General features: G+C 34.7%; 2 protein-coding genes across 3 annotated transcripts in view; both read left to right on the top strand.

Annotated features, from left to right (window-relative positions):
• LOC126967494 (uncharacterized) overlaps positions 1–4,003 on the top strand; it is a 48,238-nt gene extending 44,235 nt beyond the window's left edge. Inside the window, exon 8 of the mRNA XM_050811982.1 lies at positions 3,821–4,003. Within this exon, the coding sequence (XP_050667939.1) occupies positions 3,821–4,003 (183 nt within the window). The remainder of the gene's footprint in view (positions 1–3,820) is intronic.
• A 14,361-nt stretch (positions 4,004–18,364) lies between these two features.
• LOC126967507 (protein EFR3 homolog cmp44E) overlaps positions 18,365–24,493 on the top strand; it is a 44,286-nt gene continuing 38,157 nt past the window's right edge. The window contains exon 1 of one of the 2 annotated variants that reach the window (XM_050811997.1): positions 18,365–18,888. In XM_050811997.1, the coding sequence (XP_050667954.1) occupies positions 18,804–18,888 (85 nt within the window). In that variant the 5' untranslated portion in view covers positions 18,365–18,803. The remainder of the gene's footprint in view (positions 18,889–24,493) is intronic. The other variant, XM_050811999.1, reaches the window with a different exon arrangement.

Raw genomic sequence — 24,493 nt, 5'->3', positions numbered from 1 at the left:
ATGCTCCGACTTAAAACCCATAAACGCTGGAGTCCCGCAAGGCTGCGTGCTATTCCCTACACTGTTTCTTTTGCATATCAATGATATGCTGCAAATCAGCAGTATTCGTTGCTATACGACTGCACAGGGTATGCATAGTCTGAGAATGGGGCCAGCAAAATTTATTCGAATTCAACTCCAAGAAGACACAAGTTTGTGCGTTCACCGCTAAATACTCTCCCTTTGCCGATTCAGATCACTCCTGTAACTGCCACAGACTGTATATATACTTGGCGTCGATATATCGTGCGACGTTCAGTTCCGTGGTCACTTAGAAGAGAAGGCCAAACTCATCAATTATATAAGGCACAAATTCGGCCTCACATGGAATACTGTTCTCACCTATGGGCGGGTCCTGCCGTACCAGCTTCTTCCTTTTGACCGCATACAATGAAGAACGGCTCGAATCATCGAAGATGAAGTCACCTCCCATTGATTTGCTTGATTCTTTGGTGGTGAGTAGTGTGGGTTCTCTCATTTATTACCGGGAGTGCTCAGAGGAGCTGTTCGGGTTCATTACAGCGGCCGTATAACACGGTGCGTTTTGTAAAAAAATATTGCATTGCACAGCCCTTTTGTGGAATCAATTATCGACTCCAAAGAGCAAACTCCCAACTTCAAGGCCGGCAACGCATCTGTTGACACCAGTTGTTGCGGATCTCCATGGTCGGTTATCTCTCCACTGCCCATCCCGTGAGCCTCTAGTATAAAAAATATTCAAATCTGCCATTGATTACAAAAACTGAGGCATCCAGACAAGTTGAACACAAGAATCTAATTTACATGAACAAAAACATAATATGAGTGTCGGACACTAAATTAATGAGCCGTTACAACGCGCCGGAACGGGCAGATTCAATTCTGGGCGATGACATCACACCACGACACAAACGACATTAACCTGAGGATATTGAACCCGATCTCCAAATATTGACTCAATGTGTGGACGCTGTGGCGTCAGTGTCAGCACATAAATATGAACTCAAAGTAAAGAATATTATGTGGCGAGCGTCGAGCACAGACCCCCCCCCCTTCCTCCACAACGTGCTCCATAGTAACGCAAATCGAATTGAAAGAAATATCATTTCAAAGAATTTATTTCAACTGAGTTAAATAAGGGTCCTGCCACAGCGCCGCATCTTACCTCATCTGAAGAGCTTCTATTGTAACGCTCGTCTGCGCTTAAGCGTCTAACTGCTTACAAGGCTTGTGGTTGTGGACCTTTCTGCCACGCACTACAATGAGTTTATCTTGGTGTTGGTATCTTCAAACAAACAGCCTCCTGTGTGATTCCTCTGTTGTTGCAAGGGAGCGTGGGCGTTTTGTTCTCCGACCACATTAGAATAAGATCAGCACTGTAACAAATTCTGTACTATTATAGTGCAGTTCTTATAGTGTTATTGTTATGCCTACTATTCGGCTAAGTCAAGTTAGTCGGTAAATCATTTGTTGGGCTGTATAATATTTTTTTACCAAAGGATCCTAGAAATTTTTCGAAATACATGAGGCATAAAAGGCATTTATTTTCTCAAAATTGATTCCTTTAGAATTCTTTTTGATGTCATTCACTAGTGGGAGCCACCTTTGCACAGGATTCCGGCTAGATTATCGGTACCACAACGGTGTCTATTTCTGCCGTGAAGCAGTAGTGTTTACTGTGTTTCGGTTTGAAGGGCGCCGTAGCTAGTGAAATTACTGGGCAAATGAGACTTGACATCTTATGTCCCAAGATGACGAGCGCAGTTGTAGTGCCGCTCAGAATTTTTGGGTTTGTCTAGAATCCTGAGCGGCGCTGCATTGTAATGAGCAGGGCGTATCTATTACCATCAGGTGAACGTCCAACTCGTCTCGTCCATTATTTTCATAAAAAAAAGAAATTCTAATGTACTAGATACTACTACCGCTTCGGAAACAAATGGCGCTCTGAGAGAGAAAAAGGGGCGCAAGTAACTCTCCCAGCATTATTTTTTTGCGCCTTTTCTTGATGATTTGCAAAATTCAAAACAATTGTTGATAGTGGTGTGTGGTTACTTTATAATAGATAAAATGACATTTAAAATGTTAACTTGGGAATGAAGTCGCCGTCCATACACTATTTTAACGAGAGGCCGGCTGAGCTTGTTGCGCCAGTTTGACTCAGGTCTGAGGCATATCCTATAGAACATAACAATAGTAGATTTTGACGTTCGATAAGTGATTTCAAATATGTTTTCTATTCCATAAAAGAGATTTCCCAGCACGGACTAGTAAAAAAAGAAGGAGTCCGCGCCGGGATATTAGCAAGTGAAGCACCTTTATGCTAGTGTGTGTGCGGTTACGGGGTATACCAGTTACACAATTTTTTCTCCCTTAAATAATCTGTCTGATCTGTCACAGTAGATGGCAAATCTCATAATGGCGGCCGATCGGCTTGTATTAGTGTAAGTGTATGCGTGGGGTATGTATTTACACGTATACCGGCTTGTTTTTGTGCCTCACTGTTATGTAAGGTGACACGGAGTCCTCATTTTTTACTTGTCCGTGTTTTCCCAGATAGATCTTGATTGTCGAGGAGCAGATTGAATGTTCTCAGGTTCGTCAAAACACAACAAGAACCTCAAATAAAATGTATTTCTCACGGTCGTAACGTGTAATTGCTATATTTTATTCGTAAGCACATTCAAGGACCAACAGAAAAACTTAACTATTTCCATTTCCTGTTTCTAATTGACATAAAATTTTAATAGAATAATTAGTCATCGTAGACTAAATTAATATGGACTATAAATTAAAGGTATGTAAGTAGGTAGAAAACATATTTTATTATTGTATTTTATATTCTTTTAGCCATCGCATATATTTTTATAGGAGCTTTATCAAGAATTAACACGTTTTTAACCTTGTTTCTTGTCTAAGTAGTTATAAGTATCTATACATTGACATGTATTGCATTGCCAGATATTTACGTGACACTTTTCTTTTCGTTGGCTTCAGTTTTCTATTATTGAATTTAATTGTGTAATGTATTCGCATTCCGACGAATAATCTCATCATAAAAGTTTGAAAGAACATGAACTCATCTTGAACAGAAAGTCATATAAATTATATTTTACATAATAACTTCAATAACGTCTATAAAATATGATTTTGGAAATGCTTGCTTAAATGATTTTTTAGTTATTATAATAATATATATAATAACCATTAAATTCAATAAATAAATTTAACATTATTGAATTTTTTTGGTTAGTCAGCCCTCAGAGAGAGTGGCAAACTATTCGCGATGCCCGCAGGACCCCGTATAGTCTGTCCCTCCATTTGAGGTCTCTTCTTGTTCAGCGACTCATGTCAACCCTCACAATATGCGCACGTCCCTTTTTCTTCGCTATGACTTAAATATTTACTCCTCTTTTTATTAAAAATGGCTGAGCTTTTAACTCAAACTTACAGTCAAAATCTACAACCCTTTCGAAAAGATTTCCTCCTTATGAATATAAAAAATAATTAAATCGCAAACTCAACGACATAATATATAAAGTGTAAGCGATCTCACAGCCTGCTCGTTGTAGCACAGTAATACCTCTAACGTACTACTACTACTCTAACGTTGTATAAATTTAATAAAAAAAATTTCACAAGAAATTACTGGGATATTTTCTTCAGCCCGTTTCTTTTCTTCCAGAGCGTAATTTTTGTTTCGGAAGCGGCGATAATGCTTTAATTGCCATCGAAAATAATTCCTAACGAAATAATTTTCAGAAGATAAACGCTTTTATGTTTTGTGTTGTATTCCACCTTGCAGGCTGACCGGTACCGAGAAAGACGGCGCCTGGCAACACCCAGCCCATCACCTTCCCCGCCCCGCGCACACCGTGCATCCCGTGATCCTGTCGACCAGCTGAGGCGCCGACCACGCGACAATATCAAGGTACGATTGACTTACGTCGTCCCGTCTACTCCTTCCTGTGTTTTCGGGTTGACCTGACTACACAATTCCAGAAAGGCAATCGCAAACGCCTGCCAATTTTATTGTCTTCATATTCATTTAAGACTAGAATAAAAGATAACATGAAAAATGTCCGAGAGCTTTAATTGAAGATCAATTTTATATCCGCTTACACATTAAGCGTGACTATAATCTTTATGATTATTATGCTGGATTCAGTAAAAAAAGGCAGTTCGCCTTTAAGTTTATTACAGACATTAACAGTGCTTGCGAGTTTAAAAATGTAAAAACGGTTCATAGAACTCTTAAATGGAAAGGACAAGACTATTCTATGAGAAACAAAAGAAAAATGGACAAAACTAACAATGGAAAAGAAAAAAAGGACGACAAAGAAAATGAAGGGAAGATGACATAACAGGCGGCTGGCTCTACATGGAAAAAAAACTACGTTTAAAAAAACCGACTACGAAATACAATTATTAGTTATTTGATATACTTTTCAGTTTTTGAAGTCGGTTTTTATAGACGTAGTTTTTTTTATTTTTTACTTTTTAGTGTCAGTTAATAATTATAATAATCAACCAGAATGAAAACTCCTAAGAAAGCCGTACACAAAAAACAATTATATCATAGAAGTAAACAAAAATTTTCATAAAAAATGTTCATAAAATGAAAACTACGGGGCCAAACTATGTAATTTTTATTTATTGGACCAAATGGCATCTATTCTGCATCGATTTAAAAAAAGGATTACGTAAATCGGATCATAAATCTCAGAATAATCGGTGTACATATAAAAAAATACCGATCGAATTGATAACCTCCTCCTTTTTGGAGTCGGTTTAAAAGTGGAAATCTTTAAAGGACACCTTTGTCGAAAGGCAAGCTGTTACAACAGATAAACCATTTGCCGATACCTATTAAAAGTTTTTTTTTAAATTAGTTGTAACATTGGTTACTTTTTTTCTAAAATGTTAGCTTAATTTTTTTATAATTATATGTGTTAAAAAACCAACAGCAAATAAAGGCTTATTTTATTTTATTAATACACAAGTTTAAAGGTATGTTGCGACTAAGAATATAAGCGGTATAAGAATGGCACGGGGAAAGATTACATGGTTTCGCTGATCAAGTTATTCAATACAAATGTATTAAAATGAAACAAGTGTGCCTGAATCATCATAGTCTCGGCTCTCCTATAACTTTGGTCTATAGTTGGAGAAAAAAATACGGCCTCTCGTGTATTAACCAAATCAGCACTCTAATTGTATCATAATCGTAGGCTAAACTACTATTACAAAACTTTATATTACTCAACTGGCATTCAGTGATTATTTTCTATACTTCCAGGTTGAAAAAGAAAATACAATAAATCAAGTAGAACAGTCCCGACGGATTTGGAAAGATCCAAGCAAAAAGTCCCAATCACCACTTCAGTTGCCGGCTAAAAACCTTCGTTTCTTCGGCGACACAGACCAAGAATCCATGTCAAGTAAACCTACGGCGACCAAAACAAAATTTCATCAAATCAGATCACATGGAACCCTCCGCAAAACTGTCTCCAATTCCAGCACGGGTCTAGACGAGGTAGACCACAGTGAGCTCTCTAGTAAGAGTTACTCACTTTCGAATGGCCAGAAATCTAGAGATTTGAGAGGAAACGTAACCAAACACCCAACACGCACTAAAAATTACAAGAATAATACACATAACGTTTCAGAGATAAGTAACTCTGAGGTAGAAAGCCAGTTTGGCAGAAGAATAGGAGCTAAACCTCCAATTAGTCCTTATGATAGATCTCGCAGTCACAGCAGTACGAAGACTATCACACCCAGTAAAGGAGACAGGCGAAGGGAGATAATGGAGGTCAGAGATGTCAGAGATGTCAGAGGGAGTTCTTCAGAACTGAGAAGTGGTAAAGCTGACGCCAACCGGGATCTAAAGTAAGTAATCTACATTACTACAGGTACAAGCATGTCTTAGTCTTTGTAAAACACCGATGACTTTGTAACACAACCGTATACAATGTCTTTATTGCATACTCAACTTCATACAAAATAATTGATTGTTAATACGGACATGACAGTCCAAAACAAAATGTTTTGTTCTCTTCAGTGTTTTAAAAGGCAGCCATGATTGATGAAGGCAGACACGATGTTGTTACAAGGTTGTTACCATACCATAATGAATGACAAAGAGTAATCCCTACTAATGTTATAAATGTGAATGTATGTTTGTAAAGCAATAGAGCTTCGGAAAGGCTATAGGCTACATTTTATCCCTGAAAAATCCATGGTTCCCGCGGGATTAGAGAAAAACTGAAATTCACGTCGTTTAGTTTGCCGTAGCAATCATTCTCGAAATAAGATTCATTTAATATCTTGGGGACGAGAGCGAAAAGGGAACCGGAACTGGAATGGGACATGAGATAATCTTCAATTCCAAACTTTCTTATTATTTTTAAAAACCGTTTATCTACGCGGACGAAGTCGCAAGCATCAGCTAGTATATTATAATACAATAATGAGTTTATGTCAAATATTTTTCACAATGTCCGCGATAAAAGAGTTCTACGTAAATGAAGAGTTAATCTTCATTCTTGAAACTTAGCAATATATTTGGTGAGAACGTGCATTGTTTTTTTATGTAAGTTTTTAACTAATTATTTCAGGCAAAGGCACCGGACTCCTCTCACAAATTCTGGAGAAAGCAGTACGGAAGGGGATTCGAGCCATCAGTCTCAGAGAAGTGTGGTCTACTTACACGCGACCACAGGTAAACATGTTTGGTTTCTATAATAAACAATAAGACATTCTCATGATAACCATGCCCGTAACCCATAATCGACGCCCGCCAGTATCCTCACTTAGCAGAACTTGATCCTGAAGACTGTTCATTATTTGTCAACGCGACAGGAATGCTCCACTCAAGTAAAAAAAAAGTTGGAAAAAGTCAGAGGAAAAACATTTTGAATGAAGCGTATTATATAGAAATAGATTGAGTGTTGCTGAAAAGATACCAAAAAGTAAATAAATAAAAATAGTTCATTTTGAAAAAATAGCTTTTTTAATCGATATTACAAATGATTTGAAGCTTTTTACATAAATTAAAAAGGGAAATATGGGGATTAGAAGTACATAAATACTTTAGGGTTAAAAACTGGAAAATTTGAATTAGGTACCTATTAAATAAATCTTGATTAAAAATATGTTATACATATTACAGGCGACTATAATCCTGTGAATAGAATTTGCCACAGTTATGTGAGCAAATTCAAATAACTTAAGTGTACTGGTATAAGTGCTCTGGTATAGTAAAGTTAAGAAAATGCAAAATTTAAGCTTTACGTTACTAAAACAGGAGCAACCCGAAAAAAAAATTTGCAATAAAATATAATGTAAGCTGACAGAAAATAAATATTAATTTTATAGTCAAGTCTAGGTACTACCTGAAAGTCATAGCACTTCACCATTGATTCACCAGTGATAATTACAATATTATCTACATTTATAATTATGCTAAGTTATAAAGGTCTTATTACAAAATGCATTACCTTTTAAGGTGAATACCGCATGCGAAAATATGTGTCAAATAGTTATATTAAATTATAATACAACCATTCTATGATCTAACATAATTAGGAAATGAACAAAATCTACTAAACAAGTCAAGATATACTAACAAATCAAGAATACATATTAATTATTTAATTATAATAGCTTTTTTCATTTTTTGCGAATTCTTGGCAACGAATCTCTGAATAGATCTGAGCACTTATAATCGTTTATAATTTTGCATAATCGCGACACATGTGAATTGCTCAAAAATCCCCAAAATAGTTCTGCGAGAAGGTTAGGCACTCTAAAATTGCACATATACACAAGAAAGAAGTTGTCATAAACACTGTTAATACTTTGTATAAGAAAAGTACATGCGATGCCCCTTCGGACTTCCAGGATTGGTACATTAAAATATGTAAGTCTTTCAGTGTATGTTGCGAGTGATCTATTTTTTTCAATTGAGAAAGCTTAGTGGTTTAGAAAACGCTTCCGGATTCTTTTGATTCTGAGACAATTGCAAACGTAGTGTGGTCTCCAGACGGTACTGCCATATTCCAAAATACTGACAACCAGACTTTTATATAGGATCACCTTCGTACGACGGTTCTAAAAACTTTGCCATTGCGAATTACAAATGCTGCTCTGCTAACAATAGTCTATGTGTGGTATAAATGTAAGTTTTCTATTAAATATAAAACACCCAAATCCTTAATAATACCTACTTATTAAGAGGCATATTATCTAAATAGAATTTAGTTGTAACATTAGTTTTGCATTTTGGTGTTTTGGTGTTTCATTTGCATCCCTTCTAGATTTAGTTTGTACAAATATAACGCTTAGTTTAGAGAGTATAGTGGCAGACTACATAGAGTCACTTAGTAGTCACGCATTTATAACGTGTACATCAAATATACCAAAAAATAAAATACAACCTAAACATATTGTATGCAGACCTATTAAAGACATTGATTCAATTAATTTCATTTATTCGCTGAACAATATTATCTGGAAAAATTTATTATTATTAACTAATGTAAATGAAATTGTACCTTTGCTGACATATTATATTATAAATTTGTTCGATTTTTACGCGCCAAAAAAAATTATACATATTAAAGAAACCCAATATCCATGGATTACTTATAACATTAAATTAATAATGAAACGTCGTGATGATGTACAAAAATTGGCAAAACAAACAAAACTTGAGTCACATATACAATTCTATAAAGAATTAAAACTGTATGTTCCTCAGGCTTTGCATAGGGAAAAGCAAGTGTATTTCAATACGTACATTAACTCTAATATTAATAATCCTCAAAAAATGTGGAAACACATAAAACATAATATTCGCATAAAATCCAAAGAACACAACCCACTATCGCCCCACTTAAATGATCCAAATAAAATTAATTCTCACTTTTTGAATATCTCTGGAACTAATCTAGTAACATTATCAACTCTTACGTATTTTGAGTTTCACCGTTTCGGTAACTCTACTTTTAACTTTATGACTGTTGACGAAAATGCTACTCTTATGGCTATAAAAGAGCTCAAGTCGAACGCTATTGGTATTGATGACATTTCTCTAGACATGCTGCTCCTCACGCTATCACAGACTTTAACCATACTAACACACATTTTAACAACTTTTCCCGACCTTTGGCGGCATGCCATGATTCGTCCTCTGCCAAAAAATGACCTACCACGCAATTTTTCCGACCTAAGACCAATTAGTATACTTCCATGTCCTTCAAAAATTATAGAAAAAATTGTGCATAAACAATTGATGAGTTACTTAGAAACTCAAAATATACTACCGGATCACCAATCCGGTTTCAGAAAACAGCGAAGCACAACTACTGCCCTCATTGACGTAGTAGATAATATTTTGGCAGCGCAAGAGGAAAAAAAAGTAACAATTTTAATACTTCTTGATTTTTCACGTGCTTTTGAAACTTTAAATATAAATCTCCTACTTTCCAAGCTAGCCTACTATGGTTTTAGTGAAAATAGTATAAAGTGGTTTGAAAGCTATCTCACTAATAGAACACAGACGGTCTCAGTGATAGATGAGCAAGGTAACACAAAATTTTCAGAACGTGACACTTTAACGAGGGGAGTTCCTCAGGGCTCTATTTTAGGGCCCCTTATTTTTATTATATATATTGCAGACATAATCAAAAAAATAAAACACTGCAATTATCAAATCTACGCTGATGATATACAGCTATATTTTTCTTTTCCGCCACACGAAGCCCAACAGGCAATAGATATTATAAATGCTGATCTTCATGAAATATTCATGTGGTCTGAATAAAACTCACTGATTTTAAACCCGAATAAAACAAAATGTATGATCTTCGGCAATTGTAACGGCTTAGAGTTAATTAATGAATTCAATGTAAGACTACTCATTAATGATAAGGATATCGAACGCGTACAAGAAGCTCGCAATCTTGGGTTGATAATGGATGTCCTTAAGATTTGAGAAGCATATAAATAAAGTCATTTCCAACAGTTTTTATAGATTAAAAGTTTTATACCAAATTAGACCATTTATAACCACAGAATTGCGCATACGTCTTTGTGAGGCTCTTGTTCTATCCAAGTTTAACTATACCGATACAGTGTATGGTCCGAGGCTGCTTGGCAGAACAAGAAAGTCGATACAAAGAGTACAAAATGCATGTGCTCGTTTTTGCTCGGACATACCGGCCCGACAACACATTTCTCCATACCTCAAAGAAGCAAATATTTTAAATATGGATGCTCGTAGACGACTTCATTTAGCCACGCTTCTTTTTGGTATTATTAAGACAAAAACGCCAAAATATTTATATAGTAAATTGGAATGGCTAGGCCAGCGCAGCCAGTTAAATTTTGAAACAAGGTTCGCAGTCAATGTCTTGTCAGTCCCACTCCATCATTCCGCCTCTTTTAGAGGAAGTTTTAGGTACAGTGCCACCAAGTGCTGGAATGATATACCACCACCGTTTCGCAATCTGAAGACTGTTGGAACTCTCCAGAAAAAATTTAAAAATCTCATCCTTATGTCTATTTGAATTATTAAGTATCTGCTCACAAATTATGTGCATAAGTCCTACATTATAAGATATATCTTATTAATAATACATAATGGGATCAAGTTTTAGTTTGTTTCTATATTTGCAATATTTCTAAAATTGCTATTATTTTAATATTTATGTATGTATGTATATTCATGTAATATTCTGAACAAATAGTACCTAATTTCAAATGATCATCTTTAAAAATAATATTATGGAACCTTTAATACAACTAAATTGATTTTTTTACAATAGTAGTTACTCAATGGGTCACCTGGGGGCTGCTGAAAATCAGCGCTGTGTTGGTATTATTCCAATGATGCTGCATTGACGCTGAGTCAGTTCCTTTTGATAACAATAACTGCTACACAGTACTTTTAAATTAAGATAATCACTATAATATTATGCATACATTTGTTTCTTTTTTTTATCATTTGTATATTTTTATGCTATAAGTTTTTAATTATTTTTTTTACCTCTAAGTCTTTTGTAGTTGTATTATTCTGTGTGGTTTGTGTTTGCTATTAATAAAGTTTTCATTCACGCCATTAAGTTCGGATCATCTAAACCAGCTATTCAAGTCTGCAAGGCACTAACATTATTGGGACTATTGATGATGATATGATCAGTATGGTATGAATTCAACAAACTTAAAATTGATCCAGCAATGCCACACAGGGATAAGTTCAAGATTAAGATGGAAATTGGCACTAGATCAAATGCTTTTCTTAAATCAGTGTAACTAACCTAACACATCTACTCTTCTCTTCTTATCAATCTCGTCTACTGATAATTCTGAAAAATTAATCAAGTTTGTGCAAGTCGACCTATAATTTATAAAGCCATGTTGCTAGGCACCAAACGTGTTTTTAAGTAGCCATAAAGTCGTAGATAAATTAAGGCTTCAAATATCCTACCAAGCAAAGAAAGTATGGAAATTGGTCTGTAGTTCGTAACACTATTTTTATCGATACTTTTGAATACTGGTACCAGCTTGGCAATTTTCCACTTTTTAGAAAATACTCCAGTTTTTAATGAGTTATTAAATATTTTTTGTAGTGGTAGAGCAAGTTGAATTTCATTATTGTTATATTGATTGTGATTACGCTGACCGTGGATGAAAAGTATAATGCAAATAGATTACAAATGCCTTGACCATCAAATACACAATATTATCTTATGTCATTTCAGCAGAATATGTATTAAGAGCATTTTGTTTCTTACGTTTTGTAAAAGTCCAAATTTTGAGTTTGAAGTGAGGATGCAACCCAGCCTAAATCTTTACTTAATTATAGCAATAATCAGTCAGTGCATTCAAAGTTGAATAATGCTTTTCGGAAAGTATCGTTTAGTGCTGTCAATAATGTCAAGTTAGGATTCTCGTCTCAGTATAAAATAAAATAATATTTGTTTCAATAAAAATTGTTGTAAAGGAGTGTATCTCCTTTTTTAAATACTATAAAATAAATTTCACCCTTTATTTTGCCAGCATTAGTTGAGTAGTTACCTAAATATTAGTAATAAAAGTTTGAAGCTGCTTTGGTTTCGGGTGTACCTACTGCTTTGCTAGCTTAACGTTAAGCTAGCAATACCTACCGCGTTTCTGAAGCTATAAACTGAGGCCTCAAATTTTCGATTTCAGCAATTAATAAAAGTAGCCGCCAGCTGACTCCACAAACCAGCAAAATGTCGAGACTTGCGCGGTTGTGGCTTAAATCAACGTCAACCAGTCAAACATGGATATTTTTATGACAGTTCGGGACGAGACGAGCAGTACGTTCAGCTGGTGGTTATTGATACGCCCTGCCCATTACAATGCAGTGCCGCTCAGGATTCTTGAGAAACCCAAACATTATGAGCGGCACTACAATTGCGTATATCACCTTGAGACATAAGATGTGAAGTCTCATTTACCCAGTTATTTCACTAGCTACGGCGCCCATCAGAATAATGCTTACACATTACTGTTTCACGGCAGAAATAGGCGCCGTTGTGATACCCATAATCTAGCCGGCATCCTTGCGAAGGAGCCTCTGTGATACTGTGATAGTAGCCTGATTATGTTATGTATTATCTTAAGTATTGATACCGCTAGGATTTGTAAGTCTACATGCAGAGTGCACTTAAAGCCCAACCGCACGGTATAGAGTTAAGGGCTTACGCGTCCTCCACCGAAGATTCGACACACGCTGAAACTCTGAAACATTTAGATAATTATGGATTTACTTCAATAAAAAAATATTAACTTGAGGTTCGGCGACAATACTCATCTGCCTCCTATATAAAACTCATTACGCATAACTCCTCCGAATATTATTAAAGAGTCAATCCGATCACAGATAAGGCACTGGTAGGCGCTGGCGGTCACATTAAATGTGCAATCAACTATCCATATTTTCTGTAGGACTCTCTAATCAATTAAATGAGACATATAAATTAATAAATTTTACATTTGTGATTTACAGTTGGTGACATTCCCGACCCTGGCCGAATGTCTCGGAACCGCTCCAGAGACGATGACGTCTCCTCCCTCATGTCCTCCAACGTCCAAGTCAAGAGTACAACAAAAACATTCTCTCTGTTCGCGCCGTGGACGCCGAAACACTACAACGATCAGTACGACGTGCATTACGCACAGAAACCGAAGAAAAGAGACAGCACTCCGAAAAAATATTCATCGACGAAAAATTTGTCCGACGACAGACCGGCGACACTTATGAAAAATAAATCGTACAGTCAAACTACTCTGAGTAGACGCGGGCCGAGTCAAAACCGATTAACTAACTCTAGCACAACACTATATCGGTCGCAAAAGCGGGAAAACGACGCGTCACAGAGCACGATACCGCGTAAACCCACAAACAGAAAGACCCAATCCAACGAAGTTTTGAATGAGGAGCGGAATCGAGTTGCCAGATCGTTGTCTATTCCCAAGGATAAGAAGGCTGGCTGGTTTAAGCTATCTAAAAATAAAAAACAGGAAAATACACGCGTACGGTGATTTTGAAAACAGTGAAATAGGAAATATACCTAATTATAATTTGTTAAACCCGCTTTTTGGACCTAACGTTTTAATCATATTAAAAATAATGTTATTCAAGGGTTCCAACATAATATCTATGTTAGATACCATTGTCTTATATTTTAAATCTATAGAGCCTTTATTAATTTGTGCCATGCATTTTTATGTTATCAAGTGGACACTGACAACAAAATATATTAGGACTGCCAATAACTGAACAATATAAATAGAGGCAGCGCTAAAAAAATATCACACCAAACAATTGGTAAAGCGTTCGCTGTATTATTTATTGTATTGTTGCAAATGTGGCGTGAGTTGTATTGATGTCCTATAGACCTAAGAACCATAATGTTACCGTAGATTATATTTTGTCAGTAGATACTAACTGTTGTAACTAAATGCTTCTTTTATTGTTAATACAACAACTAATATCTTATGATAAGATCTCCTTAGATGTTTTATAAAAAAAATAACGATGTACCTACTTAAGATGTAAAATAAAAATATTAATTTTCACAATGTCTTTTATTATAGGTATTGCCTACATTTCATTTCACTAATAAATTGGTATTTAATAAAAAAAAACTACGCTTAGAAAAACCGTCTTCAAAAACTGAAAAGTATAAAATAACTAAAAACTTAATTTAATACACCTTTACCTTTAATATAAATAAAACACTTATTATTTATATATGCTACCTATTGATAGGTTTTAAGTCAGTGCCAAGTCCTAAACAAAATAAAACTTAATATTATAAACAGCTTACTTACTGTAATTATTAAGGTTGTCTGGCCACGCGTGTCTGTTGCCTTGGGTTGTTTTGTTCAAGATGATCCCATCCCGCTCAAAGTCACGCGTGGCGAGTGTAGGTATTTACTACTACATTTGGCTTGGTACCGACTTAAAAGCTATCAATATGTAGCACATACAAATAATAGTATTTTATTTATATTAAAGGTAAAGGTGTATTTAATTAAATGTTTAGTTATTTTATACTTTTCAGTTATTGAAGTCGGTTTTTTGAAACGAAGTTTTTTTTACTCTTTAGTGTCAGTAAATAATTATAATATATAATCAACTTGAATAAAAACTCCTAAAAAGCCGTACTCAAAAAAAAACAATTATATCATCAAGGTAAACAAAAGTTTTCATAAAAAATAAAATGAAAACTACTGTGCCAAACTATGTAAAAATTTTATAGGACCAAATGGCATCCATTCTGCATCGAACTAAATTGGATCATAAATCTCAGAGTCATCGGTGTACATACATAAAAAAAACCGATCGAATTGATAACCTCCTCCTTTTTGAAGTCGGTTAAAAAGATAAATTCTGCTTTAAATGGCGACGTTAAATAAACATAGTGTACAATTATCTAAGATTAATCGCAAGAAAAATAATTCTAAAATTTTAAGTTAATAAATGAAATTTTCATATTTTCAAACAAACAAATTATAGAATATTCAGGAATCACTCGTGGTCACATAAGACGACACGAAGTAGGTGTCAGTGCCTACGCTAGCGCACGGCACGGCTAGATTTCTTACAGGTTGTTCCGAAATAATATTATTGAAAATTGATTTATTAAGGTGAATTATTATGGTTACGGTTAATTAGTTCTACCCGTGTGTTTATTTAATGTCGCCGTTGTAGCGCCACGCGGTATGTGGTTTTTATTTTAATTTAAAAGGCTTATTAAAAATTTTATATTCCCAAAATTGATTACTTTAGTACACTAAATACAAAATAAAATCCAGGTCATAGCAAAATAGAACACACTCTCTTTGATGTCAATTAAAGCACTTCAACCGCTTCAGAAGGAAATGCTATGAGAGAGAATAAACGGCGCAACTCATTAAGAATTCCAGCCATAAAGGTTCCTAGTCTCATCCAAATTGAACTAAGTACTTGTCCTTTAAAATTAAATGCAATAATGTAATGTTTTCAGGGCAGCCATATTTAAGTTTAAATATTACTGGTAAATTGATGGTTTTGTCTTTTTTAGTTATTTTTATATGTATCTGAGTAATTTAATCGGAACTTTCAAATGATGTAGGTATAATAGCAAATTAACATTTTAATAATCGAAATAAATGACATGTTAGGTTGTTCACCGATGACATGTCAACGTATTCACCTTAGTAATTAATGAAAAATCGATAGAGTAATTAAGATTGACGGCATAAAAATAGTAAAATATAGTTTTTTTACTTTAGTAATAGACGTTTTTACAATGAATAGAATTTTTACATCAAAGTATTTTATATTAATGCAAACATAAATGATGAAACAATAATGATTGTCGGAATTTTGTTGTACTTAATCTTCTCCATTTTCCTCTAAGTATGTATCCAAATCAGGATCAATGTTCACTGTGTCATTGTCAGTCTTTACGATTTTAAAAAAATCATAAAATGCCGGATCTATTAATGTTAAGAAATCCATTAGATCCTTCTTTTTCTCTGTATTTTTAGGCAAAATCTCTTTGGAGACTACTTCTGAGTACAAGGTCCGTCTTGAAACGTATTTCTCCACAGGGCTTTTGATATTGCAGCCATATTACAGGTTGCCATAAAAAATTTCAGAGCATTTTTTTAAAACCGTAAATGGCCCTTTTTTTAAGATAATTCTGTTAAGTTTAGGATATTTTACAGCTTCATTGATACAACATCGTATGCAATTTTTTATCTTCCACGATCTTACTAGTTGCAGCCAGTCATTAAAATGGTTAATTTTAAGTTGGATCCTTCTTTTGGTTCTCTTTATTAAGGCATGATTCGAGTCACGCCCCATGTATTCATGGGCCACTAATAAGAAATATGTGATGATCATCATTGCAACCGTATTATTTTTGTTTTGGCCACGACATGTATCGGAATAAAACGTGACCTGAAGGCATTTTCTTCAGAATTTCTATGGAGAAACGACGCAATTTAGTTAGTTCCACGAGCACTTATGGTCATATCTCACATGTAACCACAGTTGCTAAATTATGAATTGCGAGATTTTAAGACCGTCTTTTTTCTCCGACTGTCTCTAATAAAAATAAAACAGAAGTTTTCAGATAGGGGGTGCAGGGGGGGGGGGTGCTTTACTGCAGATCAAATGTAAATGATCGAATGGATGGGTTACTCTTTGCTTCCTCTCTGTCCTTCCTTTTTACAGAATATGCTTTTTCAGCTAATGATTGGTGTTGAAGCGCGGCTTTCAAAATGAAGTTTTCGTCTCCCTGTGTTAACAAATCTTATAAGGTCACACGTGTGAAATGTTAACTGTTTTTTTTTAAAGACGAGTTAAAATCATAGAGGCACTGGCTGTACAATTTCAGAGGCAAGTAAAAAGATTTGCGCAAATTTCTTTACAAACGATACATGGCCACTATGGAAATTTGAATGAGTGTTCCTCCAAATCATTATTTTTTGTACTTTTTTTCGGAACTGTATTCTTGAAAAATCTACCGCCTTACGAATCGGTATCGTATATAGATATTTGTGTTGTTTAATAACAATATTTTAAATAAGTAAACAATAATTGCACAATACAAACTTAATTGGTCAAAGACACGGAAAATCTAAAAAAATATTTGATTGCTTAGAAGAGGACAGTGCCAAAATTAAAGCTATTATAATAAATTATTATAAATCCTTATCATATATATCGCTTTGTCTAATTAGATACAGCGGCAAATTTCGCAAATGATTTACTTATCACATATTGCACCGCACTTTTGTGCCGTTAATAACTTGACATCTTAATATGTATATTTGGGAACACAGTTATGGGTTATCTGAACAACTGACCATCTCAAGCTGTGCTGTTAGTTAATTCGAGTAGGTATCTCGCGTAAATAACTAAGCATGTTGAGTTGTATAAATAAATAATATTAGTATATTTAGACATCTCCAGATGTCATATTTATCTCGTAGGCAACAGAGTTGTTTAATTATTAACAAGAGTGATACACCAAAAATGAGTGAGTTTATCAACTTACTCATTTATTTCCCATAAAAAGCAAAAAATCCAGAACTCAAATTTGCTATTACTTAAAATTGGATATAAGTCGACTTGTCAATGTATTCACGCCGTGTACGGATATAACGGGTGTTTTTACTTGTATTCGAGTACCTACTATTATATACCTAGTATTATTGAGAAATGATTTAAATATTCTTCTTTTAACAATAAACAGGTTTCAGCTGATGGTCTCGTTACCAATGTTCTAAAAAAATAAAACAAACAAATAAAGAGATTCCTTTTAAATATTTATATAATCTTAATATTTTTTATAAATTTAAACAATATTGTAATTATAGTTATTACGTGTAAGTGATATATCTCTCCGGTATTATATAAAATTATATATTTTTAGACATTTAGTAAGTCCTAAAAATTTTAACAATACATATTGCTACACACCACCTAAAAGTTAGATTTTCATTATTGACATTCAGTTTTTCTGCCATCTAGTGACAAGTAGATGAAGCATTCGGTTGCATGCTATTAGACAGACTACCAACTTACCAAGACTACATGGTATTGAATTTACCAGTTGTTAGGTGCGTAATAAACAAATTTTCAGTAAAAACCGCGCAGAAACCGCCCAAATTAAAAAGACACATGCTTTTACAAACTGTCGAATAATTAGTGGCCAACACATTCAGTCGCATAGCAATCCAGAATATAAGAAACGTTACGTACCTATAGTACCTACAGCAAATATCTATAATTAGGTTGCTATAACAGATTGATTTTTGCCTCTGAAAAACGACAATAACAATAAGTTTGACCCAGTTGTATATTTTGAGAGTTATACTATTTTATGACAGTCGAAAGACATATTAACCATCTTTATATTTTATATTTATTCTTAACAAAATTGTGTTGTGTTCTGTGTTGACTAATGTGTGATGGTTTTATGAACTTTGAACTCAATTTTTTTACGAACATTATAATATATACAAGGGATAAAGCTATATTGCGTATAAAAAATGACGACGCAATGAATAATTATATCTCAAAGCAGAATAATACACACTCTTTTTTGTCTTGCTCAATAGTCTTTCCGTAATCGAAACTTAATTCATATTTAATATTCTCTGTATAATTACTTAATATGCTGAATTAGATTTTTCCCACATCTTCCATTTAAGTAGTAAAAATCATAGAAAATACAGTAACAATTTATAAAATGTCTTTGGTGAAGTGTTGTTTCGATGCAGGTGAAGGTCATGACTTCTTGGAGACATTCGTGCAAAAATGCACCGACCCTGGTTGTAAGTAGCTAACAATCATTATTATTCTAACTATTTCGATGTACCTTACATTTAATATTTTCAAATTCCTAGTTTTAATATTGTTGTATTTTTTTTCGCTTATTTTATCATGATGTCTAGTATACGTGTATTAATTTTTGTTATTAAACATCTAATTTATACTTGCCGCTCTTTCTTAATTTTTTTTTATTTATTAACGGCTTTGGAAGCAAATCCCTTAAGCCGCTCTTTCCTAAATCATGCACAGACCACAGAGTACACAATGCAGAGCAAGGAGCCATCCTTAGGCGCAATATATAATATCTTGTTAAGTAAAATTTGGCTAGTGGCAATGAAACAAACTAAGTACATTACTTACTTAATGATATCGCTGGATCTCCTTCAATAATTGGCCGAACCTTCGGTCCCGCCGAAACAGGTGAGTTTAATTGGTTTTCTCGCGCAAACATTATTAGGTAAGTATTTGTTTTACTTATGATTAATGATGATGTATTTTTATGACATTCATTAGAGTTTTGTCCAACAGTGAAAGATAAAGAGGTTGTAACCGAATCTAATTCATTAGATATTTTACTTTGTTCTGCTGAGTTATTCCCTAGAAATTAAACAATATGAATTTGTGTAGAAATTAATGTAACACTTAAATGATGATGATGATGTTAACAGTTAAAACATATCACTTGCCAATTAAGTTGGCCACAGTGAACTCTAACTTTTGTGTAACGGTTTTAGAGATGTACCTACTATCAGGGGCGTGCATTCCATATATGCCTTTACGCATTGCCTACCTCGTTATGAAAGTATTAAATAAATAAATACAGTTACTCAATACCATTATAATAAAAATAAAATAGTAAATTTGATTAAGTTTAATTTGGTTCCGTTATTCTATGACCAAACTTCTATTATTGAACACCGACTCATTCAATATTTCCTTACGCTAGATACTAAATTCGTACGATAGGCAGTCCCGATAATGTCTATACGACGCATCGAGTATTTCATACATCTTATTTAGAAAATTATTGGTCCCAGTTAAGCGATATTCAAAAAATTATGGGCGGCTAGGTAGGCATGCCTACTTACGAATTGTAGCGAGATAAACCGATTACTCCCGAGTCCGAACCCCACATCTGTCTCACTCACTCCATATTAGGAGTTTACGGCTGTTTCAGTTTTTTAACATGAGTATCACCATTACCATTAGAGTAAATAGTTAATAGGTATATTCATTGATTAAAAATTAGTATTTTATTTTTATTTTAGTTCATTCCGTCATCCGTGACCCATGTAAACTGTAAAGTTTTAGTGTGATAAAAGGTTGCTTGTTAGTGTGATTTATGTTTAAAAAAGGTATTGGGTGGGTTTTTAAAATATAATAGAGAAATTAAATTAGTGTGCCGGTTAGGATATTTTAGGTACAGGTTTGAATAATAAATAAAATAAAAATTGTTTCTTTTAATAGACCAGTACTTTTACGAGTAATGTTCAAGCATTATTGAGATACCTATTTGTGTTGGTGTAAAATTACCGTTCGAGCGCCAATTACGTTGGTTGCAAAAAAATGATGCAAAAAATGCAAATTTACTTCAACTTATTTATTAAAGGAAAGTTATAACTAATTACAATTAATTATCCTAATGTCTACTGATCGATGCTAGATCAAGTAATGAATACAATTATATTTTCCACGATCGGGTAAACGCCATCATGATGTCACCTAAGTCACGTTTCTGCTGCGCTTGCGCCTGCTGCCTCGAGTGCCGTGTGCAACGTTTATGGGACTATGCTTATGCGGCGGTTCGCTAGGGTTAACTATGCGTAACACGTCCCCCCGCAGAACAGCGACTATTGCAGGACTTCTCCGAGATGGTCGCTGGTAGGCATCCATGGTCAACTTTAATTTGGTTAGGGTTGATTTTCCTGGGTGCCGGAACAGCATATGTTGCATCAGGGGTGCCTCTGCTGGTCTTCGTGATTCCGTTTCTTCTATGTAATTAGAGATATAATAAAGTTCCAATGAGTGCACATGTACCCAATAGTATAAGGTACATGGGTATTGTCATGTGATAGATTACTGGATAGGTGAAGCTTTCTTGATGTATCAATGATTGAGTTGCTATATCATTTTTAAAACTATGGAGCTTGTGTAGACTTGGTGAATTGAGAATAAATTTTGGTAAAGATTTGGGCTCTGGTTCGATGTACTGAGACATTTCAATTATTCTTACGACATGTCCTTTGATATGGTCGTTTGAATTGGAGATCGTGAAAGTAGGTGCTTTCAAGTTGCAATTCAGTGGGATAATTGCTAAGTAGCTGCCATGTAAAGTTCGATACTGTTCTTGTCCACAGGACATCTTTACTTTTGTTGGAATAGGGAAGCTCATGGTGTAATGTTTGTCATCAAGTGCTTTCAGGGCTTCGTTATTCAGAGTAACTGACGTTAATTCACAGGATGGCGGGAGTTCTTGATTAGTAATAAGCTGCTGGATGTGTCCAGGGCTTTTCCTGTATCTGTAGGTTGGATTTCGATTCGCAGAGAAATAGTGAGTTTAACTTCGGACATTCTGTCTCTATGTACCGAGAATCTTTGCTAAAGATTGCTACGAATGGTAAAGGTGGGATCAAGGTCTTATGGTTTCTGTTAGGAACAAGGGAAAGCTTATAAAAGTCGTATAGTAAAGGATCCACAATTGGTACTTTAATAACTATTACTATTTGTTTATCTAGATAAAAATAACCTAATTTAATATCTTCATAAAAATTTCTAATTACAAAGTCAAGGACTTCCTTATTAGAATATAAAATTCTAAGCTTAATAGAGTATGGAGTGCTCGATGCACGAATAAATGTTAACGTTTTTTCTAAGTTCTGTAATTCTTCACACAGATCTTCTACATTATCTCCTAAGATTAGTAAGTGTTGTGCCATATGTGCGTACTTTATTAAGTCAGTGTCCTTTCTGGCGTCGCTTTGTAATATTAAATTTAATGCTTTATTCATTTTATCTTGATTTGATACAATACTACTTATTATTTGAGTGCTCTCGGAAATTATTTATTTTATTCTACTTCTAATTTCTGTTCATTATTGTGCAAGATCTTAATAGCGCGATCGTACTTTGACGCGTCTGTGTAATGAAATTACCAGAAATGCTTTTTATGACGGAACCGAGACCGTCGATGAGACCTCTTTTATTTCGTGATGATTGAAATATATTCAGTTTGTTTGTAATTGATGCAATTTTACTATTGAGATGTTCTATGTGTGGATCAAAAAGAAATACAGTTTTATTATTTAATAAGGGTCTTAATTCGGATATCTGGCTTTTCACTAATTCTATCTGTATATGAATATTTTCTAAGTCTATATGGCTAAGGAAGGCGTGGTAATGTGAGACGATTCTTGCTACTCCTAGTTTGAAAGGAAGTAATCCTGGTCCATTGTCAAGTGAGTCAATCGTTACTTCTTGTCCTAGGGTTGTGCGTAGTACTATCAGCCATAGAAATATCCTGCAACAAGGTGAGGTTTTTAGGGCTTCGCTTAAGGCGAGATTTGGCAACTGGACTTGGTGTAAATGTGGATTGGAAGGTCTGCAAGTACAGTATCCTGCGTAAAGCGAGGGGCTAATTTTTGTCGGGATGCCAAAGGATTTTTTATAAAGACTTGCTGGTCAGGGGTATAGTCTATCTCCGGTTCCCTATCCTTGTTACGATTTTCAGTCAGTTGGGTGCGTTCGTGTAAGGAAATCTCATTGATCATATCATATACTTGACGCATTCGTTTCCTATGGTCTTGTGAATACTGCTGAAATAGATGTTCAGTTAAGTCAATGTCAATTGGGTCACGCGGGTCAAAATGTCCTGCTATCAAGTCTAAAGGCCTACACCTCGTGAAACTATGGAGTCAATGTCAATTGGGTTACGCGGGTCAAAATGTTCTGTTATCAAGTCCAAAGGCCTACACCTCGTAAAACTATGGATGGAGCTATTGTATGCTAAGATAGTATAAGGCATGAGATTAGCAGCTGGTTCATTCCGTTTCTCAAGTTTCAGTATCCTGAGATGTTCAAGGATAGTGGAATGAAATCGTTCTACTATACCATTGTCGTTTGGTGAATGTGCTAGTATTTTATGATGTTGCATCTTATGGATCCGGATGAATTCTGCAAATAACTGATTTGTAAACTCAGGTCCACCATCTGTCACTACTGTCAATGGGACACCGTGATGTGGGCAAAATATTAATAATGCTTGTACGACACTCAGAGCAGTACTATCTCTTAAGTGGTAGGCTTGCGCGTATTTAGAAAACACATCTATTGTTAAAAATTATTCGTTTTGAGTTGTAAAAAGATCAAGATGAATTATCTGAAACGTTTTTGAAGGAGGGGGAACTATTAAAAATCTCTGTTTAATTGGATTTCGGTCATATTTAGCCTATCCACAAATGCAACATTCATTTATATATTTACATTCTTTCATCCTAGGCCAATAGTGTTTAGTTGATAAGGCCAAGTAACATTCAGTGATACCACGATGGTTTGTTCTTCTTTGTGGTTCTTGATATTTTTTTATGATGTCCTGTTGTCGCAAATATTCCTTAACGTTTTCTAATTCGATTTTTGTCAAGATGAGATTCATCGAATGGCTTGTAAAGTTATCTTATATAATTGGAATAATCTTATACATAGCGAGAGGGGGATGGATTATTATACCTGTTCTTACTTTTGGATTAATATATTCCTTAACTGCATTTACAACGTCATTAGTCAAGTTAGATTCGGAAAGTTGTATGGGTTGTCCGGGTGTGAGTTTCAAAGGGTTTAGTCACTACTGGTCTTTTCGTAATATCGCCTACTAAAATGAAACAAATCTGTCTACTGAATTTATTTAGTGGTTCATCTGAAATTGGGACTTCAAGGATTGGAATTTCGTTACTAGTGTCTTCATTATTTAATTCAACACGAGACAAAGCGTCTGCATTGGTGTTATGTTTGCCTTGCTTATAAACTGCGGTGAAATTATATTCACTCAACTTAAGTCTCCAACGGGTGAGTCTAGAGGTCTGTGACTATTTAGAATTTTCTAGCGAATAAATACGGACGAAAGTATTTTGTTGCCCAAACGATGGCTAGCAGTTCCTTTTCAATTGTACTGTAGTTAGTCTCACTTGAGTTTAAAGTCCTGGATGTGTAAGCTATTGGTTTGTCGTTACCCATTGGTCCTTGAGAAAGAACAGTACCTATCGCGAAGTTAGAAGCGTCAGTTGTTAGTACAAAGTCTTTAGTGAAGTCCGGATATTGTAGTATAGGGTCGTTGGTCAATAGTATCTTACATTTCTCAAAACAGTCAATGTATTTAGGATCGTTGTAGGTGATTTTTGAACCTTTTTTTAGACATAGCGTATTGGGTTTAGTTATACGAGCAAAGTCTGGAATAAACTTCCTATTATAACCGAGCAAACCGAGGAAACGCTTAATCTCGGAAGCAGTTTTTGGAATGGGGAATCTCTGGATGGCAGTCATTTAATCGGGATTAGGCTTTATACCATCTTTACTTATTACGTGTCCTAAATATGAGGTTTCTAACTTTAAGAATTC

Source organism: Leptidea sinapis, chromosome 13 (assembly GCF_905404315.1).
Source record: "Leptidea sinapis chromosome 13, ilLepSina1.1, whole genome shotgun sequence".
Classification (NCBI taxonomy): domain Eukaryota; kingdom Metazoa; phylum Arthropoda; class Insecta; order Lepidoptera; family Pieridae; genus Leptidea; species Leptidea sinapis.
Note: the sequence above shows the minus strand (reverse complement) of the source record. Positions and strands in the feature narration are given on the sequence as shown.